This window comes from Helicoverpa zea, chromosome 12 (genome assembly GCF_022581195.2).
Source record: "Helicoverpa zea isolate HzStark_Cry1AcR chromosome 12, ilHelZeax1.1, whole genome shotgun sequence".
NCBI classification, from domain to species: domain Eukaryota; kingdom Metazoa; phylum Arthropoda; class Insecta; order Lepidoptera; family Noctuidae; genus Helicoverpa; species Helicoverpa zea.
Genome location: NC_061463.1, coordinates 4,491,544 through 4,513,420, shown reverse-complemented (window position 1 = coordinate 4,513,420; position 21,877 = coordinate 4,491,544). Strand labels below are relative to the sequence as shown.

The 21,877-nt window shown below is 35.3% G+C and overlaps 1 protein-coding gene across 1 annotated transcript in view; it reads right to left on the bottom strand.

Moving 5' to 3' along the window:
- LOC124635315 (collagen alpha-1(III) chain-like) overlaps positions 1-21,877 on the bottom strand; it is a 67,155-nt gene that overhangs the window by 1,989 nt on the left and 43,289 nt on the right. The window contains exons 4-22 of the mRNA XM_047171186.1: positions 21,714-21,748; positions 20,815-20,946; positions 18,853-19,047; positions 14,080-14,238; positions 12,912-13,029; positions 12,369-12,452; positions 9,303-9,355; positions 8,715-8,921; positions 8,250-8,393; positions 7,824-7,913; positions 6,501-6,735; positions 6,233-6,304; positions 5,912-6,024; positions 5,744-5,836; positions 3,401-3,523; positions 2,613-2,743; positions 2,150-2,329; positions 726-869; positions 239-319 (exon numbers count right to left, since the gene is read on the bottom strand). Of these exons, the coding sequence (XP_047027142.1) occupies positions 239-319; positions 726-869; positions 2,150-2,329; positions 2,613-2,743; positions 3,401-3,523; positions 5,744-5,836; positions 5,912-6,024; positions 6,233-6,304; positions 6,501-6,735; positions 7,824-7,913; positions 8,250-8,393; positions 8,715-8,921; positions 9,303-9,355; positions 12,369-12,452; positions 12,912-13,029; positions 14,080-14,238; positions 18,853-19,047; positions 20,815-20,946; positions 21,714-21,748 (2,389 nt within the window). The remainder of the gene's footprint in view (positions 1-238; positions 320-725; positions 870-2,149; positions 2,330-2,612; positions 2,744-3,400; positions 3,524-5,743; positions 5,837-5,911; positions 6,025-6,232; positions 6,305-6,500; positions 6,736-7,823; positions 7,914-8,249; positions 8,394-8,714; positions 8,922-9,302; positions 9,356-12,368; positions 12,453-12,911; positions 13,030-14,079; positions 14,239-18,852; positions 19,048-20,814; positions 20,947-21,713; positions 21,749-21,877) is intronic.

Genomic DNA, 21,877 nt, shown 5'->3' with positions numbered 1-21,877 from the left:
GGAAAACGCAAAAAACAAACAAGAGCAAGTTTTTCGCTAAAAAACTAAAAGATGATGACGCAACGTTTGCTATAGAGGAATTCCTTAAAGTCTAAAGAATTTTTATAAAGTGAATAATATTTTAATTCAAGTCTGCACTAGATGTTTACTTTGCCATTGCTGCAAAAATTATGGAGATCTTGTAAAAATAGTAGGAAAAGAAGAACGCAGGAGTTTTAATACGTTGAAGTTTACTTACTTAGATCGTTTTTTTCTTCTAACTGTATCTACTGGCGTTGCTTCCACACATAACACTATTAGTCTACTACTGCACGAATATCTGGGAAAAGAAAATGTTGTTGAAAAATATTTTCAGCACAACGGACGTAGTTATAGAGAATTTTCTTTTCTGTCATAATAGTTACGATAGAAGGCATGATTATTTTAACCAGGCATGGCTTCGGTGTAATAGTGCATATATTCTCAAATTCGGAACAACTTATTTTCCTTTGTAGGAATTAAAGCAAAGTGAAATCATTTGGAAAATGTTAAAATTTTAACAAATTACCATACCAGTCATTTCTGAACAGAACGCCAATATAAAACTGAAGTGTATAATGACAACGATAGAGGTTAATGTATTAATACTTTTTTTTAAGTTTAGTTTTTTTTCTTTACTAGGATAGTTTTTAATCTTTATTGTAATTTTTTGTAAACACATTGTATAAAAATTCAAAACCACTTACGTTTCTTGGTCTAAAAGCTTATTGGAGCGAAGCGATGACGCGAGCCCGAACTTGTCCGGACTACTGCTGTGCCAGGCATCGCAGTATGCGTCCATTGCTGGCTCACCATTAGGATTAGCGCCGTGCCACACGGCTTTAGTAGGCCTAAACGCAATGGATAACGTATATTAGATTTTGTTACCATCTAACCTCGAAGATTGGAATTTGGTCGCAATTTCGACCTGATATTGGCTTTATTGGGTCTAATGTGAATGGAAGTAAATATTACAGGGATATCACACACTTGAGAAGATTGTTTGTTTATCCAAACTGCAAAAAAGCCATGACATAAATGAAGTATTGTCCTAAAGTTGTCTGACTATTATTGTTCCCAAATTGAATTATGCCCACGTAATCCTAATTATACGGATGATATCATTTCGAAGTAAAAAGAACAAGTGTTAACGTAATGAAAATAAATAGGTAAGTACTATACCTAGATAAATTACAAAACTCGTTACAAATTATCCTCATAAGCAGTACAGAACAATTAATTAAATAGACCCCATTAATTGTCTCTTGTGGCCTGGATCCCAGGCTTTGTTTAGGTTATAAATAAATACCTCTGTGTTTTGGGTAAATTAAATGTCAATTTCACTGCGTACAATACAACTATTTCACAATGAACTGCCTCTGTCAGCAAAACATTGTCTGGAAACTCTAATCATCCCTTAGGTACGTAAGTCTTTGGTAGGATTACTAAGATTAGCGTCCCAGAGATTGTGTTTTGAGACGCGCCTTTCTTCAACACAAACGCTAATTTATAGACAGGTCTGCGACAGTCACAATGCTTAAATTCGTTGATGAATTATTAGACAGTACAAAAACACTTCATTTCTCATCAGACAAACAAATGACCGTAGAAAAAATAAATAAACCGAACGAAGGTCAAAGAACGAATAAGATAGCAATAATGCCAATCGAAGGATACCCAATTCCAAGAATCCTGCACCGTTTACACTTTCATTTCTGAAGCAACAGCAATACAATATTCCAGCCTTGGGCATCTTGAGTGTATTGGCTTCTAAGATTGAAATACGTTATGAAGTCATACCACCAGTCGTTCCGAATTGCCACAGAAAATAAGGTAGCTTATTTCTAGGTTATCAAATCTGATAACGTCTGTTCTGGTTTCTCGACTTCCCTTTCATGTTCAATTTGTCATAGCGTTTCCAGACAATCTGTCATCTAGTAATTTGCGTTACATAATAAACAAATGTCAACGTGGTTTTATGTATTCAAATTACTAAACGTTGTATCGTTAACCTGGATTTAGAGACACGTGTAAATTCTACTTTAATTTTGTTGCTATGTGTGATGATCGCCTATTACCATTTTTTCCATTACTTTTCAAAGCAATTTATTTTGCTTTAAATGATACGTACCATCCAGGATCCATAAGGACGTTTTGTCCGCTGAAGCTGTAGATCCTGGGTGCATGGGCGAAGAGGGCTCCAGACCCATCGAACATTTCGCCCCAGGAGTTGAACAGTACATCTCCCCTGGTGTTCACCACTGGTATCTCTCTGTCCACCCAACTTACAATGGAGTCTATCGTTTGGACCCTGATGACAAGAAAAATACATCAAAGGCTGCAAAAGAAACTACATTTTATTAATTTTTCAAAGTAGGTACTGTAAGTTTCTAAAAGGACGTCCTTAATGGACATTAAATGGACAACTTGACTTCAAAACTAGTAATTTTCTTTATTGCTGTACTATAAAGAATATCTATTAAGAACTTTTCGTTTCCAGAAATATGTACAAGAGCACTAAACAAATAAAATTTTATTCACAAAACAAACTTGAGAGACTTTTATGTTTAAAATAATGCAATTTTTTTTCTTACCTCGACGATATGAAAGCCCTAAAAGTACCATCCATATTGGCTCTTTGAGATTGTCTTCGGCACTCATAGTTGCTACTGCTAACTCCATGCATGTCACCAGTATGAGGCTCGTTGAGAGCTGCTAATCGCAACTGTTAAACAAAATTATACCTTAAGTACAATGTGTTAAGGTAGTCATCGCAACAGCAGAATATTCGTAAAAATACTGTCTAAAAACGTGTATGCCTTTGTAAACTTCTTTTTTATTATTTGACAAGCAAATGAATAAAATATACTTCTGTCCTGAATCAAAAGCAATTCCATTAGTGTAAAGTCTAGTCTAGTTTTCGCAGAAGGAAACTTGACAGGACCTAAGAGCGTTCTTACTTTAGCAAAATTTGCTTTCATTTTGCCCTAAAACATTGTTTATTTTAGACTGAGACTGGTTTGCATCAATTCGTCTTGAAATTCCATTCTGTCATCACAATCTTTTGATGTCGAAATAATTCAAGTTTTAAAGTTAATTTACCGTGTAACATAATATTCTGCGAGTATCAAGATGTTTTACTCTATTAACTATTGCTTAAATGTCAGCTATGAAAGTTCAAGGTTATTAAAGTGCTGAATCATCAATTTCCTTTGGCATGCTCAAACCGGGGTTTTAGCAAAGCTTTCTTATGCAATGCTAATAAAGTGTGGCAGGAACGATGACATAATTAAACGTTGACATTTTAATTTCTATGTAAAGGTACACACAGGTACAGAATACCTTCTAAGAAATATAATGAATAGTTATTCCACAAACTTACCACAGGTCCTTCTATAGCAGGATTCTTGTGATGCACTAAGCTGGAAGTTTCCAGAATATTCTGCAGAGGTGACCGTGTCGGTCCTCCGGCAGGCGGCGTATGGATAGCTAACAATGACCCCATCTAAACAAAAAATAAAACAGCTTAATATTTTATGAAACTGCCAATCACAGAGAAGTTTTTCAAAATACAATTTTCTCACACAATTTATTTTGTCAGCAAAGAAAATGAGAAATTAGATGTTGGCACAAAACATTGATTGATATATTTCAACTGTAGATATTCCAAATTTCCTCACAGTACGAGAAAATAAGCATCCTTGTTGAGATTCTGTAGTCGTGGTGGCCTAGTGGGTAAAGGACCAATCTCTCAAGTATGAGGGCGCGGGTTCGATCCCAGGTCAGGCAAGTACCAATGCAACTTTTCTAAGTCTGTATGTACTTTCTAAGTATATCTTAGACACCATTGGCTGTGTTTCGGATGGCACGTTAAACTGTAGGTCCCGGCTGTCATTGAACATCCTTGGCAGTCGTTACGGGTAGTCAGAAGCCAGTAAGTCTGACACCAGTCTAACCAAGGGGTATCGGGTTGCCCGGGTAACTGGGTTGAGAAGGTCAGATAGGCAGTCGCTTCTTGTAAAGCACTGGTACTCAGCTGAATCCGGTTAGACTGGAAGCCGACCCCAACATGATTGGGAAAAAGGCTCGGAGGATGATGATGATGGATGTTGAGATTCTGTACAATTAATTCTGAACTTTAGGCCCCGACTTTAAGAGACAAATTTAAATGATTCGCAATTTGCAAAATTGTTAACTCATTCAGATGTTACCCATTGGGAATAGGGAATAGGAATAAGTTTCGTTCAAATAACAAGACCCGAATAAAGGCGGAGTTCCGTATTCCCAACAGTCTAAGAAAAAGAAAATTTTCTTTATTATTCATGAATATTTAAAGCTTGAAATCTCGTAGTAATAATATTTAGAAATCAAGCTTCTTTTGTCGATGACGGGGAGTGTTTTAATCCAAATGAACAATGGGTTAATAGGGTGAGCTTCGGGAGTTAGGAAACAATTTTGATTGTATATTCATCAGACCATTGTTTCTATAAACAAAGTATATTATATATTTCCATTTAGATCAGAAGAAAAATATGGACTTTTCCACAGTTTTAATAACTGAAACTCTATCTTCGTCAGTTTTAATTACTTAAACCTTGTAATGGCTACAAAGTAAATTATTCAGCTTGTTAATAATTCCATATTTCATTTCATATTCCATTACGTGTCGTGTTAAAACCGGGTGTTTGAAATTATCTAACCGCAACCGTACATTAACTACCACGCACACCACTTCAGTGTATTGGCAGAGGAAATTACTAAAATTAACCCCATTTTAATATAACATAGTCTAAAAGCCGTACTTTGTTTATCGTACTTGATAAAACATGGATTATACTGTTATACTGTTTCTGATTTCAATCATTTATGTCACCTCGTTCTTATAAATTATTTCATCCAAAGTAACAAAAATATAGACAAACAAATGAACTGATCTACGACCGTGTGATATTAACTACTCTCTAGAAAAAGACACATTATTTTTTTCTGCTCTTATTAATTTGTACCTATAACAACATAATCTTATTTCTAACCTAACAACAAATAGGCATGTAAGCCAAACCAAGATGTTTAAGTGTTCTATCCCGTATCAATGGGCAGCTTACCGGTACACCGTAGCACTAAAGGACCATAATTCCTTCGATGAACTATGGAAACAGACCCGTGTTTCTACGAACACGTCACATGATAAGGCGTATATACCCGGCCAATAGATTCCCGTATCGAACCTGCATACGGTTTACCTCTGTTTTGCCTATCAATAGCAGAGTGATACCGATATTGTCTGTGATTTCTATAGATCGTCAGAGGTGCTAGGTATTCATGCACGGTGGGACACACTGAATTATAAGGACTCAGCAACTGGTCAAAACAATTTGTAAGTTCTTTGTTGAAAATAGATAATTTTAAATCCCTACTAATATTATAAATGCGAAAGTAACTCTGTCTCTCTGTCTGTTACGCTTTCACGTCTAAACCACTGAACTGGTTTTAATAAAATTAGGTACAGAGATAGAGTTAACATTGAGAAAGAACATAGGATAGTTTTTATCCCGGACTTTTGAAGAGTTCTCTTGGAAACGCAATATAACCGAACTTGACGCGGGCGAAGCCGCGGGCGGAAGCTACATTAATAATGTTCACTGTTTCTTTTTTAATTACAGCAAAAAGTGATGCTTATTACTATATTCACGAGTAATTTTATAATAAGAATTTTTTTACTCACAGCTACGTACTGCCAGCCATTGTTGACACGGACAAGTAACGCTTGTTCTTGAATGACGTACGCCAACGTGCCCAGGGGGCTGTTTGTGCCGAGCTGTTGGAAAAAATACACGAAATTTATTATTTGTAGTTCACGAAGTTTACAGTAAATATGTAAAGTGTTACTTACACGTATCAATGAATCTGTAGTTTTAAATAGTATAGTCCCAACGATAGCTCTTCCGTCTTCATCGTCTTCGAAATCTGCATTATCACCCAACGGATCCAAAGGATCACGGTATGCTGGGAAAACATAACAAAACAATATTCTATCAACAAACTATCTTCAACGTAAAAGTTCTTCACTGTGCACAACTCTTAACCAATTTTTTGCAACATTAAAATGTAAATAGGAATTTTTCAACTCAGCGGGTTTGAAAGTTTTCTGTGTATAAGAAAAACAATCCTGACTTAGTTCTTGGTAAAAGTGTTTGTAAAAACTATTGCGTACCAAAAGGTTCCTGCCGGTATTGTACAAGATGGTTCAAGTTTCTTATAATTTGTAGTGGATCGCGTTGTTTTCCTGCGAAAAAGCAGAGCTCCCTTTTTATTTTCATTCTCTTGCATAGCGTTACATTTTCAGAATTTAAATAAACAATTAGTTGTACATTATTCCTTTTAGTTTGATAAATAAATGTTTTTTAACATTATTTTTAGAATCTATTTCAAAGCCATAGCCGTTATTTTTATATTTTATCCCAAACCACTTTGTAACTCACCTCCTGTAGGCTCGAGACGATTAATCCCGGGGCTATCGGTCAATGTATCTGGCACTTCGTTGGGATAAACACCGGGGGGTCCGGGCGGCCCGGGCGGTCCCGGGGGCCCCGGTACGGTCATGTATTGGATGTTAGTGGCCGGTGTTCCCGGGGGACCCGGAGGGCCTCTGGGCCCATCCTTACCAGGCGGACCTGGCGCGCCATCGTACCCTCGATCGCCTTTCTCCCCTTTTACCTTAATATAAAAATATTTGCAACTTAAAAACTATTTGAATTTGTTTAAACTTCATTTTTAGTTTGCAGACAACGCAAAAATGCTTAAGGCGAAACTTGCGAGTCTTATTTTTTTGCTTATCGCAAGTTCGGTAGTTTCAGGGATGTTTGGTGAAGAATAAAAAGCAATACTTCGTTCGTTCCACTTTTAAACAGAGTAGAAACCAACGAGCAAGATTTTAATTTCGAATATGCATACCTACCATTAAACAGATAACAATTACTATAAGTGCTTAAATTAAGGCACCAGTACATACAAAAATATATGGAATAAAATGCACACGGCAGGATTTCGGTCTACTAATTCGATACCCACTGTAAAAAAGTGAGTGGCTACGGGAGGACACTGGTAAAGCCAAAGCCTCGTTCATATTACTCAATGGGGAACAAAAGCGGATTGTAGCCACATGCGGGCTTAGTGTACACGGCATACTCTAAACCGAACGTAGTTTTGTTAAAAAAAATTTGGGATCGGCTCTCAAGTTCTTTAGCCGAGTAAATTATACATAAAAAATCGATATCTTTTGTTTTCTGAAGCAACCAAATACGATCGAGTTTAAAATCTCCTATATTTACTTAATGTGGAGAAGTAGCAGTAATAACAAGAGACAGTTCTCCAAGGCATGGTTCAACCGAAGAACCGTTCTCAAAGAAAAAAGTCGAGTCATTTCTAAAAAGACCGAACTTGATCCAGTTACTTGAAAAGTACGTTTCATTTGCACTTTTATTTTGTTCTGTCACATTTTTATTCAGTCGCACTCTTTATATGTATAGGATGCAACAGAATACATACATATTCAACCGTCCAATTAACCTAGAAAGTCGCCGTGGACTAGACCAAGGCATTAATTACGAATGTGCAGGTTCGAACTAAAGGTACCAGTGGTAGTGTAACTTTTTCTATGTGAATCTTACCATCTGACGAATTTTAAGGAAAAAATATGAAGGAACCCGAATGGTAAATCCATCTTTGGCTGGTAATTGTATCTTATGAGAAGTCGATTCAGCTGCAGTGGAACAATGAGGTTGGCGATGATGATGTTAAAATACCTTTTCTAAGTCAAGTGGTGCACCACCAGGATCTCCTTTCTCCCCTTTCGGTCCGGGAGCACCTGGCTGCCCAGCGGCGCCCGGTGGACCCTGTCAAATGTATAACTGTAATTATGGTATATCCAAAATTCAAGGCATCTAACTTAAAAACTATTAATACTGGTTGCAATTCCAAAAATGTGAATAAAGCATTTTTTCAAGAGTTGCGTTAGGTCAAAAGCCAAACAAATACTCGAAAGGTTTTTTTCGTTCTATTGAGGGTTGAGTTCCAAATATTTTCACAGATCTACTTCACTTTATCTACCAAAAAGCTGCAATTTTTACAACACCGCCGATCGTTGATTTACTGTCTAAAATGACCGTTTTGAACCCGACAAAAATATCGGAAAAAAGTAAAGAGATAGTTTGAATGACGTTATTTCTCACCGTCCATCCGGGTAGTCCTATATCACCAGATACTCCATTGTTGCCCGGAGTCCCTGGTGGCCCGGGTACGCCCGGAGGTCCTCTGGGTCCGGGAGGTCCCGGATGTCCTCTTTTGCCTCTTGGACCTGATTCCCCTTTATCACCCTGATAAAAAATATACGCTCAAAAGACTTCGCAAACTTTGGTTATGTAATCAACACGTACGAGACTGTGCACTTAGCTTTGAACATTAATCATCCGTGGTGTAAATTACTATTTCAAACAATATGTGTAATGGAGGAAATCTTAGACACATCATGTGAATGAATAACGATGTCAGTCGAGTTTGTTGTTAGTTTCAAAATGGAGTTAAACAATATTAATTAGATACATTATTCCACAAGTTATGCCTGCTTTACTTTGTCTTTTTTTACATATTCTAATATGTTAAGGTTAGGTTTCGCCCAAATTATTTTAAGCACTTACCTTTGTCAAAACTAATGCTTCGTCTCTCGATATGGCGACAGGCCCTGGTGGGCCCGCGTCACCTTTGTCTCCCTTAGGACCAATCAAGCCCGGAGGTCCTTGAGTACCAGGAAGGCCAGATGGACCGATATCCCCTCGTTCACCTGGCTTTCCATCAGTGCCAGGAAATCCTTGGGGACCTTCCATGCCTCTGAGGCCCTTTTCACCCTGAATAAAATATTTATGTTAGCTTTTTAGTATGTTTTAAGAGAAATTTTGTTGGTTAGTATTTTTTATTTATTATATCGCAAGATAATGGTGTTTAATATAAGTTCATCAGATTTTGTATACAGTGTTAGTTTAGGATTTGATTAACCAGAAAAAAGCGGTTTCTAGACAAAGTATTATTAAATACGCTTCAGCTTTAAAATTGTATTTTTTTGGAACTAAAAAGGGATTTATAATTTCCATACCCAATTATAATTCAAGGCTTCATTAAAACATTATTTCTGCGAAACAAGGCCGAAAAGATGTTCAACTGTTTCTGAATATGAATACAAATTATTGTATTTACACAGAAAATATGTTTTTATTTGGTTGTATAATTACCTTGTCTCCTTTTTCCCCTGTGTCGCCTTTTCCTCCTTTCAAGAGAGCAGCTTCTGTGAAAATATTATTTTCCTTACATTCTGAATGTTACAAAATATATGAAATAAGAGCTTATGTTGGTTTAATAAATATACAATTATACTTATTAAAATACAAACTCATCTACACAAATGAGAGTTAATGTTTGATCTAAGTTTTGTTCATTTGTGTATTTACAGGATTTGATATATTTTGATGTTTATTAATTTATAGTTACCTGTTTTGGTATTATGTTGGTGTAATAAAGTTCTTGTGTTGATGTAATATTCAGTTTCGTTGATGTTTTATAAATAAACAAAAAGTTGTGTTTTTTGATGTTCAATTAGTTGTTTCGGGTTTCTTTTATGTTTTTTTTTTTTTGCTAATTATTTATAATTAATTATATAATTTAAGTATATTTATTTATAAAAAATACAAAAACAATAATTAATGTGACGAACCATGGATTCAATCCTTATTTTTATTAAAATGAACTTATTAAGTAAATTAATGTTTGTACGTTTGTCTGCTCATATGAGTTTTCAACAGTCATTATTTTTCATGGCCTTCATGCCAAGTTATGATGGAGTGAAGTATCGTATATTTTACATAATTAGTGCAGACTGGAACGTTTATGTGTGTTCGTGACAATAGCAGAAAATTGTTTAAGTTTTACGTCATAATATATGACATGAAATTAAATTTAGGTACGTGAAGGGTAAAAATGTTTTTGATCAAGTTAAGTTAGCTTTGAGACCTGCCTAATTAAAATTATTTCAATTAACTTTATGTCACGAAACTACTATAGCTTTTTTCGGCACTACAAAGGTGACATTTGCGTAGGCACTGATTTTTTATGGATTCAAAGAAGTGATTTTCACTGCATTAATTTTAAAATAGGTACAAAACAGAAATAAAACTTTTTAAGAAATCTGCAATTTTTATATTTTTTTCTTAATTTCAAAAATACAAACTCGTATTAAAATGTTCTCAGCGTTCGTCTTCTCGTAACAGAAACACCCACAAATATTTTGCCGAGTCGAGCAATTTTCACGACGCAGCGAAGCCTGTCACGCCCTGCTTTTAATTCATTCAGTATTAACTAGAAACCAATTGTGTCAGTACGAATGACACTAGACAGTATTTATGTTAATTAAAACTGTACTGCTGAGACCACTGGCAATTTAGCGAGGGAAGTTTTTTTATTTGTCGACTTATCTATTGGTAATATTTTTTTAAATGTAAGATTCAGATTTGGACAAAATTTGAATAGTTTTTTGAAGCTTTAGGTGCTAGAGATTCTCATTTTTTGTCCGCATCAAAAGGGTTGGTTGCACCATAACGATAACCAAACCATAACCAGCCGTATACTTGCCGCCCATGGTCATCAATGATTTCATAACTGAAAATACTCCGCTTGTCGTGTGCCGTGTTGTGTGTGTTAATTGGTACCTACAACTCACCGTAAGTAACTAAAATAAATATTATATTGTTTTTGATAAAATGAGGCAAATAATTGAATGAATAAATTACGGTTTGAACTGAGATCTGATTTTTAAAACTTGTTCATTTTGAACTAATTTATTGTAGAACTAGATTATTTGGACAATATTTCGATATATTATTACTACATAACATTACAAAATATTGTCCTGTCTGTCTGGCACACACCTTTATTTCCAGCTACCCGTTCCGTTCAATACTGGAAATTGATCCCTAAGCTGCTTCATCGTCACATAGAGATAGATAGCCCGATGTTATAGATGGCTAATACCAGCTATTCAGTATAAACTGATGCTCGCACGAAGATGATTAATGACTAACTATCGTAATAGATTAGCTTATCCCTGGGATAGAAGGGATCATGACGTAACGTTATCAATTGCATTTTGTTCGTTTTGTCGCTGTTTATCTTGGTAAATCTATGGTTTTGTCGATGAGTTTGTTTTGTAGTGCAATGTGTGCCAATTGAGCGTTGAAAGTGATTAATTTGTGTTGTTTTTTTATTCGTTATTTTCATTTGTTCATGCATTTCATGAGAGCAATTTGCTTTATTATTATGGTGACTAACAACCTATTTATTTTGTTTCAGCTTGGAAAATGTTGTTCTTCAATCGATTATATTCCAAGAATCCTTCACAAACCTACCTCAAGATTATTTACAGCAACATACATATTTGTTTACAGCGGTTTTACCCATATCCAGAGGGAACCATTTCCCACACCGGGATGAGCTTATGTCCTTTCTCATGCCTTAGACTGTATTTTTTGCCATGTAAACGCGACAAAAACACAGAGCTAATTCTTCAATATTAATAAATCAAGAAAGTTACTGGCCTTAAAATAAGTAGCAATTCAACTAGCTGATATGCATACACCAGACCATATCATAAGCTGAACTACCTCAGTATTAAATTACTACATAATCACCCAAAATAGTTCAATATGTACTGGTTAGAAGGACTGTCGAATAATTAATTAATTAAATGGATCTAATCGGGTGATAGATTGATTGATAATTATCTGGTGTCGTTAGCTATTAATTAGTTCAAACTATATACTTGTAGCACAAGTTTGCTTGTCAAATAAGCATGGGGTATCTTCATAAAATAATGTTTGAAGGAACACATACGTGAGTAAAAGACTTAAGAATGATTATGAGTTAGTATAAGTTTTACCGTCCCACAAAATCAATGTAAAAAGAGGTAAGTATAGGCTATTTATAGAATACATCAATTAAAGAATCGATAACAAATCATGAAATATTGATTTCACAATTACCTTAAATTAGTTGGTTGGTTGTTTTCTAAAATTGATAGTTGTGACTGTGGAAACTGTTGTGTGAATAGCCATCAACGTGTGGTGGGTCTTATAAGAATTTGACAATCTGTCTATTATTTAATCAACTAATTGATTTTCCAAGGTACAAGAAATAAATGGATATTGATGTAATAAAAAGTTATGAGAAAAACATATTATAGGTAATCGTACGTAACTTAAGTAACATTATTCGCTAAATACTTGCTACACAATGTTCTAATGTCTTACCAGTTCTTGTGACGTCAGTTGAGATAGCGTTTTCAGATACAGCGGAGACGGCTGGACCCGGGGGGCCCGGCAGACCTCGAGCACCTGAGTTCGGATTAAATGTTCCATATTAGTTTGTGTCAGCCAAAACAGAAAATAAAAACCTCTGGGAACCCTCTCGCAAATTCAAGGGAGAAAAACCATTTGATCCTCTCTCAGTGGCAGTTATTTAAAACTCAAACCGACCGCATAAAACAACGTCCGTTACCACAAACATTTATTTCAATATGTTAATCTCGACTTTACGAACAACCCCAAAAAAACCGTGAAAACATCCGATACAGAAATAAAACAAAACTCTCAAGACGATCGTAAAAAGTAACAGCAATAATAAATAAACTGCGTGCAAGCACTCGAAAACCAATCCAAAGGGTTCACTGCGCGAAGAAATAAAGATTTTCCAAATCGTTACTATAAACCCCTAAAAATCTCGCGAACGCTTTACCCGAGTATAAATATGGGTCATAGACTAACATAAAATTTGATGGTTGAGTTAGTTTGTACCTTTTTCCCCTTTTTCGGCGGGGCGTCCGTGTGGGCCCGGCAGGCCCGGAGTACCATCGCGGCCGGGTTGGCCCCGCTCTCCCTTCGCGCCATGTGGCCCTCTCAGGCCCACATAGCCCTGTAACACAGTTATGAGCTCACGGGTCGAAGGTAACATAACGTGATGTTACGAGGGTCAAACCGTCACTTATTGCGTTAAACCCAAGTTTATTATCCGAATACCTACTAATTTGGCGACAGGCACGTGTGATTTTATTTTGATTAAGTTACACTCGTAAAGTTCTATGGCTGAAGCTGTTGTTCTCTTTAGTAGCATGGGTATAAAGCAACCCTTCGTTAAATATATCGGGGAAACTGAATCTACGGAACACAGTGTACCTACAATAATATTTTCTGAACAAGAAAGGGGCGAAAATGCAATTTGCGAAAATAACAGCTTGGAAATCATGTACGTTACTCATGCAAGTTACCACTCCCAGGTGACATTCTAACAAAATATATCAGCTTTATTCCTGTATTTACAATTTTGTGAAAACCGCAAAAGTTTTGATTGATAGTCCGCCGAAGTTTAGCGTGACTAATAACCTATTTCCCTAGTTTCTCAACATTAAACACGAAATAAACTGAGGGGCGATGTCGACTAAAATATGGCTTGGAGAGTCTTTAGACTTAACATTCAAATTATTATTAGTCTTAACTTTTATTATGAGTCAGTCATGCAAAGATACAAAGTATGCTTAATGTATTCAAGAATTGTGAAAGATTGTCAATACATTCAACACAATGAAGGAAAAATAATAATCGTAATTGATTGACAACAATATCGCATATTTGTGCTAACATGAAAACAAATAAAGATAAATTCTAATTTCTTTTTAAATAAACTACTAGAGTCTGAGTGATGTAAATAAGAGGGATCATCTCCACTTTATATTTGTATCAGTAGATTTATAGAACTTACACGCGCCCCTTACACGTGTTGAAGTTCAGTAGGTTCATTTATTTTTATTTCACAACAAAGTCAATTTTACACATAATAATTTTTCATTCATTTCATTGATTTTCTACAATATAGCTTCACAACAAAATAATCATCTTTAAATGTTACGTGGCTACTAAAATGACAAAGCGTAAAGTATTCAGCATATCATATTTAGATAAGACTCACCCTCTCGCCTTTGTCACCCTTAGGGCCGTGTAATCCTCTCTCGCCCTTATTCCCTTGATATCCTCTTTCTCCTTGAGGACCCGGGAGGCCCATTGGGCCCCTCTCTCCAGGAGGTCCAAGAACCCCAGGATTACTGGACCCGTATAATCCAGTTGATTCCTGCGTAACACAGGGTCATTAGGAATGTATGCAAAACTTGTAAGAACAGAATAGGTGTGGCGTGGCTGCCTAATTCTTATGGGTAAAAGTTTTTACAATGGTGTCAAGTGGGCGTTGACGGAGATTTATCAAGTTGTAACGTTATTAAAACCAAGTAAACTTTTTGCATTTACTAGGTAGTTTATTGTTTTACAAACATTATATACCAGTATTTAAGTGTTTGAAGAGGAAATATTGGTGACATTCAAATGTACCCTTTCTTTCACGGCTTACCTAAATACGTAGCCCGAGGACTGGCTTGTTTTAGAGCAAAAAATCAACATTGCTACCTAACGTGGTATTGTAGCCTGAATTTTGGGCACGTAACCCGTCGTCAGCAATGCGGACTAATATTTTCATGTATTCCCTCCCGCTTTAATATTAAACGCATCATTTCGCCTGGTACATATTTGGCTTTACTTCTTTGTAATTACATAAATAATAAAGTAACTTGGAAATTAATGGAGTTCTGATATTGCTATTTATATAGCAGTCTATGAACAGCGATGAGAAATCACCAAACTTTGTGTTTACACTTAATACTGCTAATGCTGAACAGCATCGATACACAAGTATCTTGAGCCCGAACAACAATAACTTATCGAAGCTTCGAGAGGTTCTAATTACATATCAGACTTGAAGTTGATATATGAGAAGCACACACACTGATAGATGGCTGGCTTATATTTACATGGTCGCGATATTGTATGTCGAGATAATAGCCCCGTAATGGTAATGGTACGTGCGTATTTCTTAGTGCGATTTATTTGTCGTGTCGTGGAAGCCGGACTTAGAATTTATGTAAGTTCTATAATAAAATACAGCAGTACTGTGACGTGTTTGATGGGCTTTCTTGTTGGAAGGAAGGCCTGGAAATGTGACTTGCCGTGGTGATTGGCCGGTATATGAACCCGGCACATATGGAAAAGCTTTATGCTTTCACATTTTTTTGCCTGTGACTCTGCCCAAAACAGGTTTATTCTAGCGTGTATGTTGTTGCATAGCTAGAGTCCTAGTAGTATATCTCAAGATTATTAAGGAACCACGTTGAAAACTGTAAAATTTAATGTAATGCAAAAATACTTCGAAGCCATCTGCGTGCTTAGGCATTCAAGTGCAAGCTTTTAAATCCAATCTAAACTACCATAGCGGGACCACTCCCACGACAAGTAAATTAGTTAAGCCAGCTTATAATGTTACCACCTTTTTCTTTTAAAACTACTTTACTTTAATAAAAACCACGCACGCTTGTAAAAAGAAACACTCCACAGAAAATATATTATAAGCTGGAAACTCGAGTTGGAAGCGAAAGGTCAGTTAAGACCATGGAGAACAAAATGACTAGCGGAGATGTCATAACGCAAAAGCTCTAAGAAAGCAACACGCCAAAATGCGAGTGGTCGGGGAACGAGGAACGTTACTAAACACGCCTTCTTTGAAACCTGACCATTATTTTCAAAATAAAATCCCTAATCAATCAACACCAATCTTAGACAGATTGGTTTTTATTTGACGAGTTCTAGAAACATGTTATGATCACGCCTACGATACGTTGCTTGACCTACAAGAAGGCGCTCGACCTACGTTCCCTATCGCATCTCCGCTATCTTTCCTTCCTCCATGGGTAGAACTAATTTCTGTGGGCGAAGTCTGCCTGCATTTAACACGCAACTCGTTGGATAGCCCGCTGCAGTCATTTGTTCCTGTTTAAGCCTAGATAAATAGAATGAAACCTTACTGCGGCTAAGTAATTGATAGGAAGATAATTTAATTTGCCGATTGGAAAATATTTATCGTATTTTTATTTCCTAAGTTATTTGATTTTTAAAATTTGTTATATGTTCATGTTATTTTTTTCTACAAAAATGCCTTAAACATAAAACTAATTATTATCTTATTTATTTATCCATAGTATTGATACCTAATATTTTTTAGCTCGTCATTTGCTCTATACGAAATACCTCCAACCAAAAACGTCTAACCTTAATTAATTCCCCCAATAAACCTTGTTGCTTGGGAAAGATTTCGTTTCTTACAAAAAATCTATCTCAGCGAAGTCGATTTATTTAGGTAATGATGTAATTAATTTTAGGTAAATTGGAATAAGTACGCAAATCCTTGACTATACAATTAAGCAAGTTCTAATTTAGGTTTAAGAAAATTCCAAATTATAATCGATGTTTGCATAGTCTTTAGGCCTATATTTTTTGCATAAATATTGAATAAATCTGAGGGCACGGCAGTGCCCCAGCCAAGACTCGAGCAAAGCGGGCACGGCCGTACCATCTTTTCTCGAAGCGTTTCGCGGCTATTTCAGCCCCCTGTATCTTCCATGTGAACAAAGCTAGAAGTTTAGGTTTTCGATGACCAAGAGTAAGTATTAGAACAAGCTCAGTCTCAAAATTACAAGACATTTGAATAAATAGTTTACGAGTTATGAGCGATCAAAGTTACACCATTTTGTCACTGACTCACTGACCGATCATCAAAAGTCTAAGGTACTTCTAGCAAACTTAGAACCTTCAAATTTGGCACCAAGATATTTTATTAGCTACATATAAAGGGAAAATTATAAAAACCTTAAGACTTAATAAAAAATAGGAAACAAATTTATATTTGCGGTTTTTCAAGAACATTGTGTCTGAATTTTGACTGCATTGATAACTTTGTTATTTATTTATTTAAAAATGTATTTGTTTTATTGTTACGTAGTGTGGTATATTGTTATCATGTATTAAATATACATACATATGAATAAAAAAGCTAGGTTAAAATGAAATGAATAATGATAAAATATTTCATATTATAGTTCGGCCATTCAGAGAATGCGTTCCTGACACGTCGCGATTGAACTGACGACGTAACTTTGCAATGGCGTTGCAGTTACGATAAAAATATTTTTGCTGGTTGTTTACCGTTTTAACAATTGAGGAGCATTAAAACAACATTATTATATCAATAATCAATGAATGTTATTACGTCGTCAGTTCAATCGCGACGTGTCAGGAACGCATTCTCTGAATGACCGAACTATAATGCAGTGCGATAAATACTGCATGCTCGCTCGATAGATGGCGTTGTGCTGGTCTAAATCGCGCTATGGTTTCGTTACATAGCTTAGTATAAGTAGTACTTTAAAAAAAATCAAATGATTTCATGTGATAGCGCCATCTACCTCTGAAATAAATCGATTCAAAAATTCAACAATTTCGAAATTTTATAGTTTATTTTTAAAAAATGTTGTTTACATGCTACTTTAGGTGTACGTATTTAGTTTGTTATACATACATTTAGTTAGTTGCATGTAAGTTAATTTAATTTGTTTTATCGGGTGTGTCGTTCACAATCACATTAAATGAAATGCCTTAATATACTGGTTAATATATGTCGATTAAAACAAAGAAAAAATAAAAATACGTCAAAATAAAAAAAAATGGATTTTTCAAAAAAAGTAAATAGAATAAAAATGTGCAAAAATTAGAACACCATATAAAAGTCAGTCATTACAAACAACTGACATTCTCCCTTGAAAACTGACAGCTCAAAACATTCGATACTCCTAACTTTATCTCTGCTTTACACATGATGTTGTAAATTATAAAAACGAAAAATGACTCCTGTGGCTAAACCACTGAATGGATTGGGCTATTTTTTTTACAATTCGCCATAGAATACCATAAAGTATATGCGATAGGATTTAATGTGATTGTGAACGACACACCCTGTATACTTAGAGAAGAAAGAGACCTACAAAAAATAAATCAGATCCCACCAAAAACATTAAATGTAAAAAAAAGCCAATCCTCTACGCAATTCCTCCACCATAAAAAGTTTTGAGATCGCATAGAAGCCAAGTCCTGTTCAACTTTATTTATAATAATAAATCAATATTTTGTGACTATATCAATAGTTTTGTTCACATTACAATAATATTGTCTTGGCCATGAGCACAAGTTAAAAGTCGCTCCTTGAAATAATGTGTAAATACCATTGAATTGATAAATTCTATATGGACATGATTTTACGATTGGACTGATTATGCACTGATTGGAATTTGAGATCACCATGGACTAAACATGCGCCATAGTACATGTGCAGTTCATTGATGTTGGATGATACTGACTGTCGGTCATTGAGTAACAATTGAATAAACTAAAAGTATTTAATTCTGTGATATTAAACTTCATGTTTGACTTTCACCTCTCCAAGATATGCTGTATTATATTTGTAGTTTATTGTGCTCATGGCCAAGTCAATATTATTGTAAAGTGAACGAAACTATTGATATAGTGACAAAATATTGATTTATTATTATAAATAAAGTTGAACAGGACTTGGCTTCTATGCGATCTCAAAACTTTTTATGGTGGAGGAATTGCGTAGAGGATTGGCTTTTTTTTACATTTAATGTTTTTGGTGGGATACTTATTTTGTTAATGCTGTAATTTAAAGATAATCAAACAAAAACAGCATATATATGTTAATTTCATAAAATTGTGATGATGATACTTTAATTAAATATTACCACCATTACGCAGGTAGCCACAAATAAGAACCTTAATAAATTGTACTCACTATTAAAGCTGATGTAATAGGCCCCGGTGGACCCGGTGGGCCCGGAGGCCCTTGCAGTCCAGGGGACCCATCTGCACCAGGGTCCCCTTTAGGCCCTAACTGACCTTCAGGGCCTGGTGTTCCAGTCTCACCCCTCTCTCCTCTATCACCTTTAGGCCCCACAGGTCCGGGCGGGCCTGCTTCACCCATTTGACCCTGAAATAATAGACTTAGTGAATACTGACACAATAGCTTTCTGTAAGTAAAACCTGATTCGGATGATAGGAAAAGTTTTTATCATTTACATTTTACAAAAACTGTGTTAACTGGGAAAAGAATGAAACTTATAAACAAAATACGTGTTGAAAACGGGTAACAGTATTTGGGTATAAAATAATTTATACTTATTGTTTTGAAAACACTCGAGGTTTTACCAGTAAAACCTACATCAGCATATATTAATAACTCAAGCTACGTTGACAAAAAGTAGGTAAATAAAGCTCAAACATAATAATAATCTCTGATAGCAACAAACTTATTAATTTCACAAAACAGTGTAATTTACATCATTAGTGAAAACAGCGTGGCATACAACTAAATCTTAATAACGTATGTAATATTAGTATAATGGTATTAATTACAGTTGAGACTTAGAAGTTTATAAAGTTTATGAAAGGGAAAGATATAGTAAGGAGCGGCAGCGGAATATCTTATTACACACAATCGTTTGTAAAGAAATAATTATAAAAAAATCCTGCAGAGGCATTCCATACAGTTAATTAAACATTTCAATTTTCTTTCCCAATTTATTTTTGTATTTTCTTCACTGAATCAATCAATTGATCCAGAAAATTAATAGCAGAAAGGCTTTTTGTAACTTAAAATACAAAAAAAGTTTTCAATAGCCATAAAAGTACTTTATAATGAGGTCCTCGCTAGGAAGCATCTTAGGTCCAATTTTAAAACAAATAATTTTTGGAATGATATTTTATCACAAAATAGGATTACTATCTGACAGAATACACAAAACTAACATGAAAAAAAATTCACAAAGCATTATCCGGTCATAAATTCTACCTAGCATAATCGATTTAGTAGATTAAAATATAAGCCGAAAGCCTCACACATTCATATCCCGACGCGTGTACAAAATATTATTCTCATTTTGACTCCGCTGTGTATTATGTGTATATCCAAATAAAGATATAACGTACCAAGGCTAAACGGGATCCACGATGAATCCATATTGCTATCCGAGACTCGTTGAATTATAACAGTATAAATGTATACCGAAAATGTTCATTGAGCTTTAGTACCCAGCTTTCATACAATAAATTAATTTTGTAGAAGCAAAAAAATTTTTTGCTCTAATTTTGATTCAGAAAGGAGCTCGACGTCTTTGTTAAAATTAAGAACATTTTTGACATCGTCTTAACTTAAAAAACAGGTAGAATTATCTGAGTCAGATTTACAAATCCGCCTATTCACGATTTTAATAAACGTTGAAAAACATAATCCGCCACCGCGCCCACTAAGCTCATCGCCTTACAAGTCTACGCCTTGAGTGTAATCATATCTTTTATTAACCTCGTATTTTAATCCACAAAGTTCCCAAGACGTCTAAGAGCGCTAGATTTCCCTTGATAATCTCGAACCTTAATGTCAACCAATAAATAGCTTTGAAGTACGTACGACTAACTAGTCTTTTGCATACAATTTTGCTTATTCGGTTTTTACTTGCTTGTCATTCATTTTATATGATGATGAAAAAGGTATTCTGGATTAAGAGACAAGAAATTGTCTAGATTAAAATGCTAGAAAATATTAAAAGCATAACTGAGGATTTCGATTTTTTACATTCAATAGCTCCTTGACATCAGATGTACCTATAGTATTTTGCCATGGGTCGCCGTTATCGAAATCGATAACGAGGCCTATATATAGGTATATATTTACCAATAGTTAATACTAATAATTTGTTACCGTTTTTCCAGGAGCGCCAGTGGTTCCATCAGCTCCCGTAGGTCCCTGAGGTCCAGGGGGACCTTTCAATTCTGGCATCACCTCCAAGATTTGTGAGATATCGTTGAAGCTGCATCTGCATTGTCCAAGAGCCTGCCAAATACATAAACCATAAATTTTGCGAGAAGTTAGCAAGAAGATATATGATATGAGCGCTATACATTATTGAAGTTAGAGAGCATGAAGAAACTGTCTGCTTTTTTATGCCTGTATCTGATTAAGATTACTTTTGTGTAAAGTCCTTAGTGAGGTAATATCGTATAGCATCACGTATACAACAAGTAACAGTATATCTGAATACTAAAAGAAGATTCATAAGTAACAGGCTCATTTAATAGAACTTCTATAATATTATCCAATTGAAAGGGACCAAGATTCTGAAAGCATCTTAAGGTTCCGCTTATCATTCAAATTTTCAACAACACACTTGAATGTACTAAATAGAATGAGCTCGTAACATTTCTCAGCCCCTTCTTTGTCGGAAAGGCACATCATTCACTCTGTCTACGAAAGTACGTACCCTGTTTAAACATTACCGTTTGTTGTAATGCTAAATAGCATCTCTTTTACTGACCCAATTCCACTAAGAATTTCTGTTCACGATTGTGCAAAACACGCGAATTTTACTACACAATAATATCGATGTAACGAGGTACGTGACCTGAGTTATAACTTTCGTCAAACTTGAGAAAGGTAGGGTGACAGAGATCCACCGGATTAGTGAAATCTTGGCCAAGTTCAGTAAGGCTTGTCCAGGAACTTTGGAAAGCCTTCGGATTGCCCGTAACAAAAGTATTTGTATCAAGCGACTACTTTATACGTAGTTTTGTTTTGTTTCATGTTGTTTTGTAGGTACTTACGTTTTCTCCTTTCTCGCCTTTGTCACCAATGAAAACTGAATCGGAAAAAATGGAATGTTATTATTTTTTCGTTTCATGGTCATATGAATATTGACTTCTTGGAAGCTTACTACAATAATATCAATACCTAGATACACGAGGTAGATATTCGATAAAACACGTCT